Below are 13,503 nucleotides of genomic sequence, written 5' to 3' on the forward strand. Positions count from 1 at the left end.
TTCAACTTTTATCACAACCCTAGTGCTATTATTATCCTACTTTATAGATAATAAATAACAATAGCTAACATTTGTTTGGTGCCCAACTGTGAGGCGGTCACCAGGAAAAGTGCTTTATTAATGCATATTCACATAATTTGGTCCTCTTGACAACCCTGGGAGGTATGCACTATTATTTCCCCCATTTTATAGGTGAGGAAACTTGGAATGATATAAGTTAAGTGACTTGCCCAGGATCACATAGCTAGCCTGAGGCCAGATTTGAAATTGCATCTTCCTGACTCCAGCCTATTGATCTATCTATCCACTGTACCACCTATCTGCCTCTACCTTCTAAACCTAAATACCCAAAAACTCCTTGCAGACACCCTGGGACCCAAGTTCTACTCTCTAAACTTCAACTTTCACCTTGCCAAAAAGGTAGACATGGATGTAATGGGTAACCCCGCCCCCCTCAACATTTAGGGGACTCCTTAGTCTCTACTGGGAGAGGCCAAAGATGCTGCTCCTACCTGCGTGCCCTGCCAGCTGGATCCAAGGGTATTTCTTTTTGAAGGACATGACGAAAGGAGACCAGTGCACCATGTTCTTGATTTTCCGCCATGATTTGCTCTGGAAAACAACAAAGAAAAAGTCCTACCCATTAGAAAGGGGGTTCCTACTTATTGGTCAGGCAGATTCTAAGCAAGGTGAGACCTGTACCAGAAGACCTGGTGAGCCTCAAGGTGCAAAAAGGGCGTCACCGGAATACAGAGAAAGTGGGAATCTTCACTCTCGTCTGACAAATGAGTTCACTGAGGCACAGAGAAATCAGATAGTTTCTCTAGGACTACATCATGAACAAATAGTGAAGCTGGAAACAGCTTGCCAGACTTCTTGAATGTTCCTTCCCTTACTTTAATGGTAACTGTGTTCTTCAGGCCAAAAATTAGGATATATTTTCTTACAAAGGTTTTTCTTCCCCCAATATTAAAAAACCCCCAAGAACAAGCATAGCATTTTAGCATAGTGCTAAAATAACATTCATTGGCTTTGCAACTTGAAATGTTGGAGTCAGCTATTGCGCCAGCACCTACAAGGTAACACCTGTACCAAGTACTTATATACTACATATATAACTATAGACACATGATAGATAATACATACATATTTGCACCTTTTTCTTTTTCGCTCTGGACTTGTAATTTTCATCATATGTAGCAAAGTCCCATTAGCCCAATACAGATAAGATACTCCTTTTTATTTTTTTTTTTATTTTCAGATCCAAATTCTTTCCCTCCCTTCCCCTTGCTTTCATTGAGAAGGCAAGAAATATGATACTCATTATATATATGAAGTCATGCAAAAAATATTTCCATATTAGCCATGTTGCCCAAAAAAGAAGCAAAAAAAGTATGCTTCAATCCTCAGTCAATCATTTCTCTCTCTCTCTATTTTTGGAGGCAGACAGCATTTTTCACATGAGTCCTTTGGAATTGTCATTGGATCAGTATATTGATCAGAGAGCAACTCATCTCTAACTTTAGGTGTTAGAGGGTTGACTGGGAGCACTGCACAGTGGTCAAATATTTAATACATGTTAGAAGCTAGACTTCTAGCCTGGGCTTCCTCCAAAGCTGGCCCTTAATTGACATAGCAGCTTGTAGTTATAAGAACAATACCCCATGTTTATGTAATGCCTTGAGATTTAGAAAATGCTTTTCTCATAATGGCTAAGTGCCCTCTTATGCTGTCAGTGGCTTCAGCCCTCTTCCTTGGCTGGGCAATGTGCTTTAGGCCAACTTCTTTTGGGGGGCCACCCCTTGGCCATCCAGAGTTAAGGTAGAATCCAGGGATGCTGGGTCTAACAGGGAGCTTGAGGTAATAAAATGGGGGTGCAAGCCCATTTTATTTTTGAGGAAATGGTAGCCAAGAGAGATAAAGCTATTTGCTTTCCATAGTTACATGGCAATTAAGTAGCTGGGTCAGCACTTGAACTTGGGTCCTTTGACCAAGAACTCTTTCCATTATATCACACATACATATAGACCAACATAAATATGTTTTCATTTTTGTCTTTGTACCCTAGTGCCTGGCACAGAGCAGACACTTAATAAATGGTTATGGACTGAATGACTAATTAATGAATAACTATGGTTTTCTTTAGCCTATGATTTTCTATCTTTTTTTTTCTTTGCATGGCTCAGTCTTTTATCTGTGAAGAATATTTTTAGTGTAGAGCTTCCTGACTTGATTCATTCAGTTACTGTTGGTCTGCCAAAATGTCAGACGTTCTGGAATAATCGGATGTTTTTTAGGGATAATGGGGCAATGTATTTGAAGTCAAGACTGTCCTAGAAAATTCAGGATGTCTTGTCACCATGTCCCATTTTCCCATCAGAGAAACAGCCATATAAACCCAACCATCAACATTACCATGGCTCCCTCAGGAGAAACCTCCTGGCAGGATTCTAGCTCTAGGTGAATATTCCATGAAGGAAACATGCTATCTGTCAGCTGCCTCCTTTAGGAGGGAGGTACTGGAGAGATTGCTACAGGCATGAGCTTCAGCTTCAAAGACATAATCAGCAACCAGCCAGCACTGATGACTGATGATGATGATGAAGCATTTACCTTGTACCTGGTTCTGCCCTAAGTGCTGGGGATACAAAAAAAAAAAAGGCAAAAAGAGCCCTTGCCTCAAGGAACTTCCATTCTAATGGGGGAGCTGAAATGTATATAAACAAATGTTTATAAGATAATCCAAAGTCAGGGCAGCTAGGTAGCACAGTGAGTAAAGCGCTGGCCCCAGAGTCAGGAGGACCCCAGTTTGGGTTCTGGCCTCAGACACTTAACACCCACATAAAAACACTAGCGGTGTAACCTTGGGCAAGTTACTTAACCCCAATTGCCCTCCAAAAGGCAAAAAATTAAAAAAAATGTTTAAAAAGATAATCCAAAGTCACTCTGATATAAGACTCCAGGATAGGTCCTCTCACTGTTGTAACAGCAAGACTGTCACTGGATTTCATGAAAAGAAGTCTGGAAGCACAACCTATCATCATTCCCATAATGAGCTGAGCTGTTTATACATCTATCTTGTTTCTTAAGTATTTTCTGCAATGAACCAGTCTTGTTAACCCAAAATCATGTGTAGACAGAAAAATGCTTAAGCCTATTTGAGGGGTCACATTTTACAGAATGATGACTTACTCAAAGTCACATGAAGATTTAAGTGGAAGAGTCAGGATTCAGACTCTGGCACTAAATTCAGGGACGGGATGATCTCTAAGGTCCCTTTCAGTCTAAAATCTTATGATTTCAACAATGGAAGCCATGAGTACCCCACTTTGCCCCATCATGAATGAGTCTTGTATTTTCTAGGCACTTTGTATTACTGAAGTACAAGGTCCAAGACCAGCAAGAAGAAAGAAATAAAAGACAAAAGTTGTTTGGGTTGCAAAAAGAAAAAAAATAAGGGAATGAAGACTTGGTCTTTACCTACTTTCTGGGTGGAGATGGTATACACACACACACACACACACACACACACACACACACGCTCTGAGACACTGATGACATTTACTCAGTGGTGCTAACTATAATGGTCCCTGTTTTCTAACCTGAATTCTGATAGGATTTAGATATCTAAAGAACTTTAATTCTCCTTGCTGCCACAACCACCATTTTATGGATCAGGAAACAAGAAGCCTAGAGAGATGAAATGACGGGTCCTAAGGTCACCCAGGAATAAAGAAGAACAATCAGCTTTCAGAAGAAGGTCTCCTGATTGCAAATCCCATGCTCTTCTGGATTTTGACCTGAGAAATGGAACAGAACAATTACAAAGGAGAAGTCAGAGCACCATGTGGAATCCCAGAAGGCAGCTGGGTAGGCTCAGAACCCAGGGCTCTGCCAGATGGTAGGAAGCATCTCAGCTGCCAGAGACTTTTGAATCCCAAGGTTAAAATAAACAAAAAAAGAGGAAAAAAACCCCACTTAATAGGCCCATATTTTTTTCTCTTTTTTGCTGAGAGACAGCTGTTTCAGTCATCAAGTGTTAAAGTTTGAATCTGCCCAAGGAGAGGGAAACTTTCCTCCTGAAACCAGCAATCTTCATCACAATTACATTAACCCCTAATCCCAAGGCCAAGGGCTATTCATGTAAACTATGGGAGGTACTTTGCAGGAACTAGAGGAAACTTTGCCATAAAAGGGTCTGGGCCTTTAGTAAAGAAAAAAAAAATTGTTTTTTCTAGATTCTTCTGATGGGGAGAAAAACAGAAAGCTAACCAAGGCGGAGGTATTTCTTATCTGGGAACCCAGAAGGCTCCAGGAACAATCCATGGAGACAATGCACAGGGGCAACAATGGAAAAATCTAATTACCCAAGATGAGACAAGTGGTGATTTGTCCAGCTCCTTTAGAAGCCATTAAGGCAAGGTCCAGTGGAAAAGTGCATAGGAAACCATTACCTGGCTCATTCTGCCCTTGAAATAAGTGCATCCCTTGGTCCAGCTTTTCTTCCCTCAATTCTTCCCAAACAGAGGGAGGGTTAACCTGGCTCTCTAGAGACAGGAAGGTCAAAGACCCATGGATGCATTTTGGACCAGGTTCAAATCAAGTCAGGCGCATTTATTAAGCACCTATTATGTACTACGTACTATGGTAAGTGCTGTGACAACAAAGAACGGCCAAAACTAAACAAAATAGTCCCTGCCCTCAAAGAACTCACAGTCTAATGGGAGGGAAACCATGTAAAAACAACTATGTACAAAGTATACAAGATAAACTGGAGATAATCAGCAGAGGAAAGGCACTAGAATTAAGGGAGAATCAGGAAAGGCTTCTTGCAGAAGGTGATATTTAGTTGGGATTTGAAGGAAGTCAAAGAAGGTAGAGGAATTACAACTATCCTCAGTCCAAGATAGATGGATAGAAAGAGAATCCATTTCGGAAGCATGAATGAGGAAAGACTTAAGAATCTAAGCAAATCTTATCCTGCGTGCTTTCTCTTGAGGATGCCTTCTCTTCTTCTTCATGGACATATTCATCCATCCATCCACCCATCCATTCCTTTTAGATTCTAGAACATGGACTCTCTGGGGTTAGGTAGGTGGCACCATGGATAGGACACCTGCCCTGGAGTCGGGAGGACCCAAGTTCATATACAGTCACAGATATCTACTAGCTGTGTGACCATGGGCAAATCATTTAACCCCAATTGCCTCCAAAAAAATAAAATAAGACAAGGATTCTCCACCTTTTTTGTGTCATGGACCCTTTGGGAAATCTAACGAAGCCTATGGAATCCTTCTCAGAATAACATTGTTACATGTATAAAATAAAATACATAAGATTAGAAAGGAAGCCAACTATATTGAAATAAAATTACCAACTTATTAAAAAATACAGAGATCTAAAATTAAGAGCTCATCTATTCAAGGAATCTGAAGTAGGTATAAAATCAGATTCCCTAGTAAGCAAGAGGAGGGCAAAAGATATTCACATAGGAAACAAGTAGTAATGTTGCCCTGGGTGGCCTTTTCATTAGCTAGAGCCTTCTCTTGATATAATACCTGCGGAACTGAGATTAACGAGGTAAAGGATCAAGTCCCTGTATTTCTTATTTATCAGTTTTTATCTCCATAAGATCTCTCATATACATCCCCTTCCGTCCACTCATACGCCCATCACCTTGTCACGTCTTTCCTGGACAACTACAATAGCCTTCTAATTGGTCTCCCTTCCTCAAGTCTCCCTCCCCATCCTTGCCAATCTATACTGACATGGCTGCCAAGTAACTTACCTAAAGTTCAGATCTGAGCATGCCACTTATCTGTTCAGTAAACATCACTGACTCCCCATTACCTATAGGATCGACTACAGACTCCTCTGTTTGGCATCCAAAGACCTTCACAACCTGGCTCCAGCTTACATTTCTAGCTTTAATACACATTATGCACATGCTCTCTACACAGCAGCCAAACTAGCTTTCTTATTCCACACACATAATATTCTATCTCTCATCTCCATGTCTTAGCCCAGGCTGTTCCCCCATGACCGGAATACATCCTTTCCTCATGTCTGACTCTTAGAATCCTTTATTGCTGTTTTTCATTTGTGTCCAACTCTTCATGACCCCATTTAGGGTTTTCTTGGCAAAGATACCAGAGTGGCAAACCGCCATTTCCTTCTCTAGCTCATTTTATAGATGAAGAAACTGAGGCAAACAGCATTAGGTGACTTGCCCAGGGTCACACAGCTAGTAAATGTCTGAGGCTCGATTTAAACTCAGGAAGATAAGTCTTCCTGACTCCAGGCCTGGAAAACTCTATCCTTTGTACTATCAAGCAGCCCAGTTAGAATCCTTAGACACCTTTAAAACTTAGCTCAAACACCACCACTTTCATGAAGCCTTCCTGATTCCCCAAACTCCTATTCCTTCCCCCCAAATAATTACCTTGTGATTATATTTGATATATTTGCACATATGTATATATATGTATATACATATACACATATGCATATATTCATCTTCCCTAATAGAATTTAAGCTAGAGGGCAGTTATTCTTTCATTTTTAAACTTTGCACTCTCAATGCCTAGTAGAGTATCTGGTACACATTAGGCACTTCATAAATGACTCAATGTCTGAGTCATTACCTATCAGGTACTGAACCATAAGCACAACTCCCATTGTGGAATATGTGGCAGTGTATGTATATTAAGTGCCCAATGAAGAGGACAGACAAGAAGTGCTGCAAGAGTTCAGACAAAGAGGTCAAGGTAGACTGAAGGAGCGAGGCAGTCTGGTCACACCTGGCCTCCAGGCAAGGCCTGAGGGCTTCTAACACAAAAATATCCAGAGTGATTAGTGAGTCCATGAGGCAAAACTCAGGAAACATCAACCCCACCCCCCAAAAAAGTCCCTCGGGTGTCTACTCTTTTTTTTTTTTAAGCAATCGGGGTTAACTTGTTCAAGGTTACATGGACAGTTATTTCTGGGTGTGGTGCTAAGTATCTGAGCCCGGATTTCAGGTGTCTACTCTTAACCGGTTTATTTCTGATGGATAGATTTATAAGAACATAGAATTTTCTTCCCTTGGATTGGTGCATTTAGGTATGAAGGAATGTACAGTGGGAGGGGGGAGCAAAGAGGAGGAGATTACTTAGGGTCAGTCTGTAGTCTTGGCAGAGCTGGCCAGTGTCTAGTTAAATGTGGGCAGCAAATATATCCTGAGAGTATGATAAGCTGGACCTCTGGGTGGTTAGAATTGGAAGTGCGTCTCTCTCCCAGTATCCTTTGTTTCTACATCAATAAATTATAATTTGCAAGCATGAGCTATGTCTCATTTGTTTTTAATTATGTCTTTATCCCTTTAATTCAGAGATATGTGATCAGAGAACACACCATGGAAGAAGTGAGACCTGGTCTGGACCATGAAGGATTTATAGGCTTTGTATAGAGGAAGAAAAAGAGGAGGGGCACATAAATGGTACAGTGGGCAGAGTGCTGGGGCTGAAGTGAGGAAGGTTCACCTTTGGAAGTTCAAATCTGGCCTCAGACACTTACTGGTTGTGTGACCCTGGCCAAGTCACTTCATCCCATTTGCCTCAGTTTCCTCATCTATAAAATGAGCTGGAGAAGGAAATGGCAAACCACTCTAGTATCTCTGCCAAGAAAACCCCAAGAGGAGTCCCAAAGAATTGGACACAACTGAAAAACAGCTGAACTACAACAAGAAAAAGAGGAAGGATCTTCCAGGCAGGCCACTGTGTTCAGGATCAGTGAAGAGACAGTTGTTACAGAGAAAGAGAAGAGGTAAGGTAGATAGATAGACAGACAGACAGACAGACAGATAGATATAGATTAGATAGAGATAGATAGATAGATAGATAGATAGATAGATAGATAGATAGATAGATAGATAGATAGAGATATACACCTTATATATATAGATATTAGCCAAATTATACAGGACCAAAGAGTATGGTTCTGATCTCATAGATAATGGGGAGCCACTGGCAGTTTTTGAGCAGGGGAATAGCACCTTATATGATGTTGGATTGGAAGATTAATCTCTTCTGTCTTCTGTCTCCAGGGAACATGTGAGAAATATTCTTGCCCAGCAGTGGGGTTGGGCACATTTAATCAGATCAGTCAGTCTAATGAATCACTCAAGAAATACTTACTGAACCTTGACTGGGTGTCAAATGTAAGGAAGCTTCAAAAGAATAAAGACAGATACCTTGGAAGCAGGCTAGATACAGTTGATGGAGCTCTCTCTAGATATAGGGTACATATGTATCCAAGGAGGGTTAGATGAAGGTCACACAAATGGATTCCTAGAATTGGGGAATGACTAAGAACAGAGAGAAAGATTTCATAGATAAGGTAATCACTCAATCATTTATTAAATATCTTCTACATACTAGTCTCCAGGCTAGATACAAAGAATGAAATAATCCCCACTTAACAACAATCTCACTCCCTTTCTAGTGGGGGAAGCATAACCTTCAGATTTCTGTAGGGAAAGGACATAGTCTGAGAGTTGTGAGGGTGTTTCAGATTATGAATGCTTGTGTATGCTCTTATATCTGCCAGGAGGTTGGTAGACTGGGGATCCTAGGAAGAAGGGAGAGAGAACAACAAGAAAGAGGAGGGGACATATACTTCTATTCTGAAACTTTAAGGTACCCAGAGTCTGTTTGGATACAATCCAATTCCCTCCCAACATAGCTAAATTCTGAGTGCTTAGGACTTTTTTCCAATTTCAGCTTCACTTTTCCAGTGCTCCGTAAGGAAGCATTTGTTAGACCTGGAGATGGGCCCCAAAGGGCCAAAGGCATGGAAGTCCTCCCAATCCCAAGCAGCCCTGCCTTAAACAGAGCTGGAGGTGATGGAATATTCCATTTCCAGATAAATGCCAGAAATTATTCAATTCAACTGAGCAGGCATTTATTTACTATGTTCTTGGAGAATTCTTTACTATCTCTTGGCAGAGACAGAGGGGGGATTTTCCCCCTCTCTGGTTTTAAAATAGCAACACCAGGGGGTTCTGCCAGAGCTCACTGCCAAACCAAAAAGTCAGTGTAGATGTTCTTGAAATCTTACTGAGGAAATGTCTGCAGGTTGAGCTCCAACCAGCCCAAAAGGAAGGAGAAAAGGGGTAAAAAGGATTCTATAGTACTCACAGAAACATGCATTACTGAGCCTGAGGGACCAAACCTGCTTCTGGTAACAACTGTTCTCTATTCAATGCCAAAGAAAGTTTCCCAGATGAAATCTCTCTCTCTGTCTCTGTCTCTGTCTCTCTCTGTCTGTCTCTGTCTCTCTGTCTCTCTGTCTCTGTCTCTCTGTCTCTGTCTCTCTGTCTCTCTCTCTGTCTCTGTCTCTCTCTGTCTCTGTCTCTCTCTGTCTCTCTCTCTCTCTGTCTCTGTCTCTCTCTCTCTGTCTCTCTCTCTCTCTGTCTCTCTCTCTCTCTCTCCAGCCCCATATTCAAGAAAGCCAGGGTTCTGAGAGAACTTTTATCTACCCATCTTCCTCTAGGTTTGAGAACTAAGACAATGGAATGGGGCAGTGAAAAGTCACTAAGCCCACTTTGAGACACACAACTTTTTCTCTCCCTATCTGACCCCTCATGGTCTTAAGAATCCTTTACCCACTGCTCTTGAATCCGAAAACAAGAAAGCCCTTCCAAGGACCAGGGTGGTTCAGTGGGGAAAATGTTGGTTTGGAGGTAGAATACCTAAGTGCTATCACTTTTATTGCTTGTGCTGACCCTGGACAAGTCATCAAAGTTTCTCATCAATAAAATGAAAGCTGGAATATATGAGCTTTAAGAACTCTAAATTTATGATCCTTTGTTTTTTCAAGTACTTCTATTTTTAGAATAAGGTAGGATTTTCCAGGAAACAGTAATCCTCAGCATTCCAGTATTTTCAAAGTAATCCTAGAAATAACCACTTGCATGCTCTCTTGGAAGGCAACCCTCTCTCTCTCACCCACCAATCTGCCAACTGCCTCAGGACACCCTTCATGCAACTATTAGCAGGGACCTTGGCAGTGGAAGTCTTGGGGTCCAAACCCTTTCAGGGGAGTGGGTCTCCTGTGGGTCCTCTAGTTGGCCTACTTTTCAGTGAATGATAAATAGCTATTGATCTCATTACTACTTTCTTGTAACTGTCAGTGGATGCAGTGGGGAGAAGAATAGGAAATATTTTTGCTGCCCATTCCCAAAGCGACTTAGGACCCTATATTCCTCAGGCAGAAGTCACTCACTCGTCCCAAAAGATCACCTACCAGATCACCGGCCCTGGAGTCAGAAGGACCTGGATTTGGATCCGGCCTCAGACACTTAACACAAAAACTAGTCATGTGAGCTTGGGCAAGTCACTTAACCCCAATTGCCTTCCAAAAAGCAAAAAAGATCACTCACCCAAACAAACTGCAGAGTATTCTGAGTCATTTGCATAGGTATATCTATTCACATTGTGCAAACTGGCTCAGTCCCTAAATTTATTTATTTGTTTGTTTGTTTGTTCATTCATTCATTTATTTATTTATTAAAGCAATTGGGGTTAAGTAACTTGCTCAAGGTTACATGGCCAGTTATTTCTGGATGTGGTGGTATCTGAGCCCAGATTCGATCCCAGGTCATCCTGACTCTGGGGCTGGTGCTCTTACTCACTGAGCCACCTGGCCACCCCAGTCCCTAAATTTATTAATGCTGACCAGACTACAATGAGGAGGCAATGGTAATAAGTGCTTCTGTTGGAACCACTGTGACAAAATAGAATCTATCAGTGGTTGACACTGTCAACAAGTGTGGGCAGAGTTGGTACAGCTGGTATGAGAGAACTCCTTTTAGATCTCAGATAGCTAGATAAGAAATAGAAGTTCAGAGGGAGTAGAGACATATAATCAGATTCATTCAAGCTGTTTCCCTTGGGCAGTCAACCTTGGCTGGATGGGTATCCCTGCCCAGGTGGAGGTTAAGCAATAATTACTTTGGCTGGAGGTGGCCTGTAGCCCATCAGAAGAACAGTTCTTAACAAGATGCCAATGCCTTGAGATATATTATGGGGCTGCTAAGTCAGGACTTCCAGCTCTACTCCCAGGTGGCACAAGGTATAGGCTTTGTCCATGAATCAGATCAGAGAATATTAAAACTTCCAGTCTCTGTGGTTTGGATTACAATTGGCCTTTATGCCCACACACAGCCTAAGCTCTACTGTGGGAGTTTTTTTTAAGAGCACTTCTAGAGAGGGAACAAGGTAAGAAAACCAAGAGCCAACATACCTTACTTATGGCAATGGGGTTTCCATTCCACATTTCTTAAGTGTAGGGCAGAGTGCCAGGCTTTGGGATATAAAGACATGGAGATACCATACAGACCTGGCTCTCAAAGATGTTATAATCCAGTCTGGGGAATGGTAGTGAGGAAAGATGTACTCAAAGACAACTGATTTAGTAGGTGAAAGAATTGAGAGTAGGAAGACCTAGGTTCAAATTCTGACTGTTTCACTTACTTGTCCATGTGACCTTGGACCAGTTTCCTTATTTGAAAAAATAAAAAAAGGGTTGGGCTAGGTGATATCTAAGGTCCCTTCCCAGCCACCAGATCCCATGAGATGACTCCAAGTAACTACAATACAGGAGAGAATAGGATAAGAGCAAAGGAGAGGTCCAGGGAAAGTGCTATGAAAAATCTGAAGGATAAATCATTCTGTTGACAACAGGGAGATCCAAAAGATGTTCACAGAAGAGGTACTACCTCATTGGTTCTTGAATGAAAGGACTTCAGCTTCTTTTTTCTGTTTAGCTCTGTGCTGTGTTCTATGATGACTTCCACCCAAAATACTTTGCTGATATGACCTCACTGACTATCGTAGGATCTAAGAAGGGTGGCCAGCATTCCTCCCTGGGGCAGATGTAAAGTTTCATGCTGAGCTCTAGATGAGGCCCAAACTTGGGAAAGGACAAAGACCGGAGGTAACCCTTGGACAGCTAAGAGGAATCAGAGAAAGAAGCAGCATGTCAGAATCCTGGGGAGAGAGCCCATGTCCAGAGAAGGCTCCCATGCTAAGCATTCCAGCACCTCACTTTGCAGAAGGTAAAATATTCAGAGACAGGGAAAAAAAAAAGGTTGTCACAACACTACAATGACTTGAGATAAGTAGAAGGTTCCCAGGAAAAGGGATTTTAAAAAAACATTATAGAAAAGTACAAAGAACAGTTTTCCTCCAAAAGAAACCTAGCTATTCTAGTTTCTACCACCACCCTACCACCCAAACCAGTTCAGGGAATTAGAAATCCTCACCTCATTTGGGCACAGACACATAAACACATCTACACACATTAGCACTGCTTTTGGAGTCAGAGGTTCTGGGTTCCAGTCCAGAATCTGACACCTACCAGCTGAATGTCCCTGGACCAGTGACTAGAACTTCTCTGATAGGGATAACACTTGTACTAACTTACCTACAGAGCTGTTATGAGGAAAGCATTTTAAAGTGCTCCGATAATGTGCTATTATTATTGGGATTATACAATATCCCATCTGCCCATGTCTTCCTTCCCTTCCCACAACTTCTGGTCCCAAGGGTAAATTTGAATCCAATTTAAGAGAGGGTCGGAGCCCTAGGGGCTAGATAGATTCAACAAACTCAGTTTAACAGGAGGAGAGGAAGGCAGATAACAACCAAACCTCTCTTCTGACCAGAGGTTTCCACTGACAACACTGTGTACTGGGAAAAACATGGCAATTCATCCTCCTACATTTAGAGCTCAACAAGAGCTCTTGGAATGAAAATCTTACCATGGGGACATGGGGGGGGGGGAGGAGAGGGAGCACTTAATTTCCTATCAGAGACAAGAATGCCAAGAAGCTAAAGAGCTAAATTCATCCCACCCATATCTGTGGGATAGAGGCACCACCTGCACTCAGGTGTGTCTGCCTTATTGAATTAACTACTGGGTTTTATCTTCTGTGTTTGCCTAAACATAAAATCCTGAGGTTATCTCTAGGGTACACCCCATCTTTTTCTACCTGCTCCCCTGTGTCAGCTTAGGACAGATGCCTAGAAAGGCTGGAGGGAATAACTGCGTTTAAACAAATAAAATTACTAATGGGGTTCACCTTAAATTCTGGGCTTTGTCTTCCATATGGCAGGTAAGCAGGGAAGGGGGGAGGGAGAAAGGGTGTTAAAGGATGAGGAAGAAGGACTGATTTAGGGGTCCAGGGTCACATGCCTTCCTATAGAGTGTTTGTTGCTAGGAGAGAACAAGAGAGGACCTTTTCCCTACCTATGGCTTCTGTAGGGATTCAGCTCTTTTAACAAAAGGGTACCTCCCTTTGGTTTCACATGGACAGGTGATACTGGAACTGGGTAGGGTTCCAGGGACAGCTTATCTTGGCTTTATTAATCATAGGATTGCAGAGTTACAGCTGGAAGATACTTCAAAGCTCAATGAGTCTCAGGGCCCACCTCATTTTTTACAAATAAGGAAACTGAGGTA

The 13,503-nt window shown here is 41.9% G+C and overlaps 1 protein-coding gene across 2 annotated transcripts in view; it reads right to left on the reverse strand.

Moving 5' to 3' along the window:
• The window catches only part of ITPKB (inositol-trisphosphate 3-kinase B), a 165,018-nt gene that overhangs the window by 27,487 nt on the left and 124,028 nt on the right, over positions 1-13,503 (reverse strand). For both annotated transcript variants that reach the window (XM_069069107.1, XM_069069110.1), the window contains exon 3: positions 513-612. In XM_069069107.1, the coding sequence (XP_068925208.1) occupies positions 513-612 (100 nt within the window). The remainder of the gene's footprint in view (positions 1-512; positions 613-13,503) is intronic.

Source organism: Petaurus breviceps, unplaced genomic scaffold (assembly GCF_028583685.1).
Source record: "Petaurus breviceps papuanus isolate PSGF00001 unplaced genomic scaffold, PetGlider_PUasm1.0 90778, whole genome shotgun sequence".
Taxonomy (NCBI): Eukaryota; Metazoa; Chordata; class Mammalia; order Diprotodontia; family Petauridae; genus Petaurus; species Petaurus breviceps.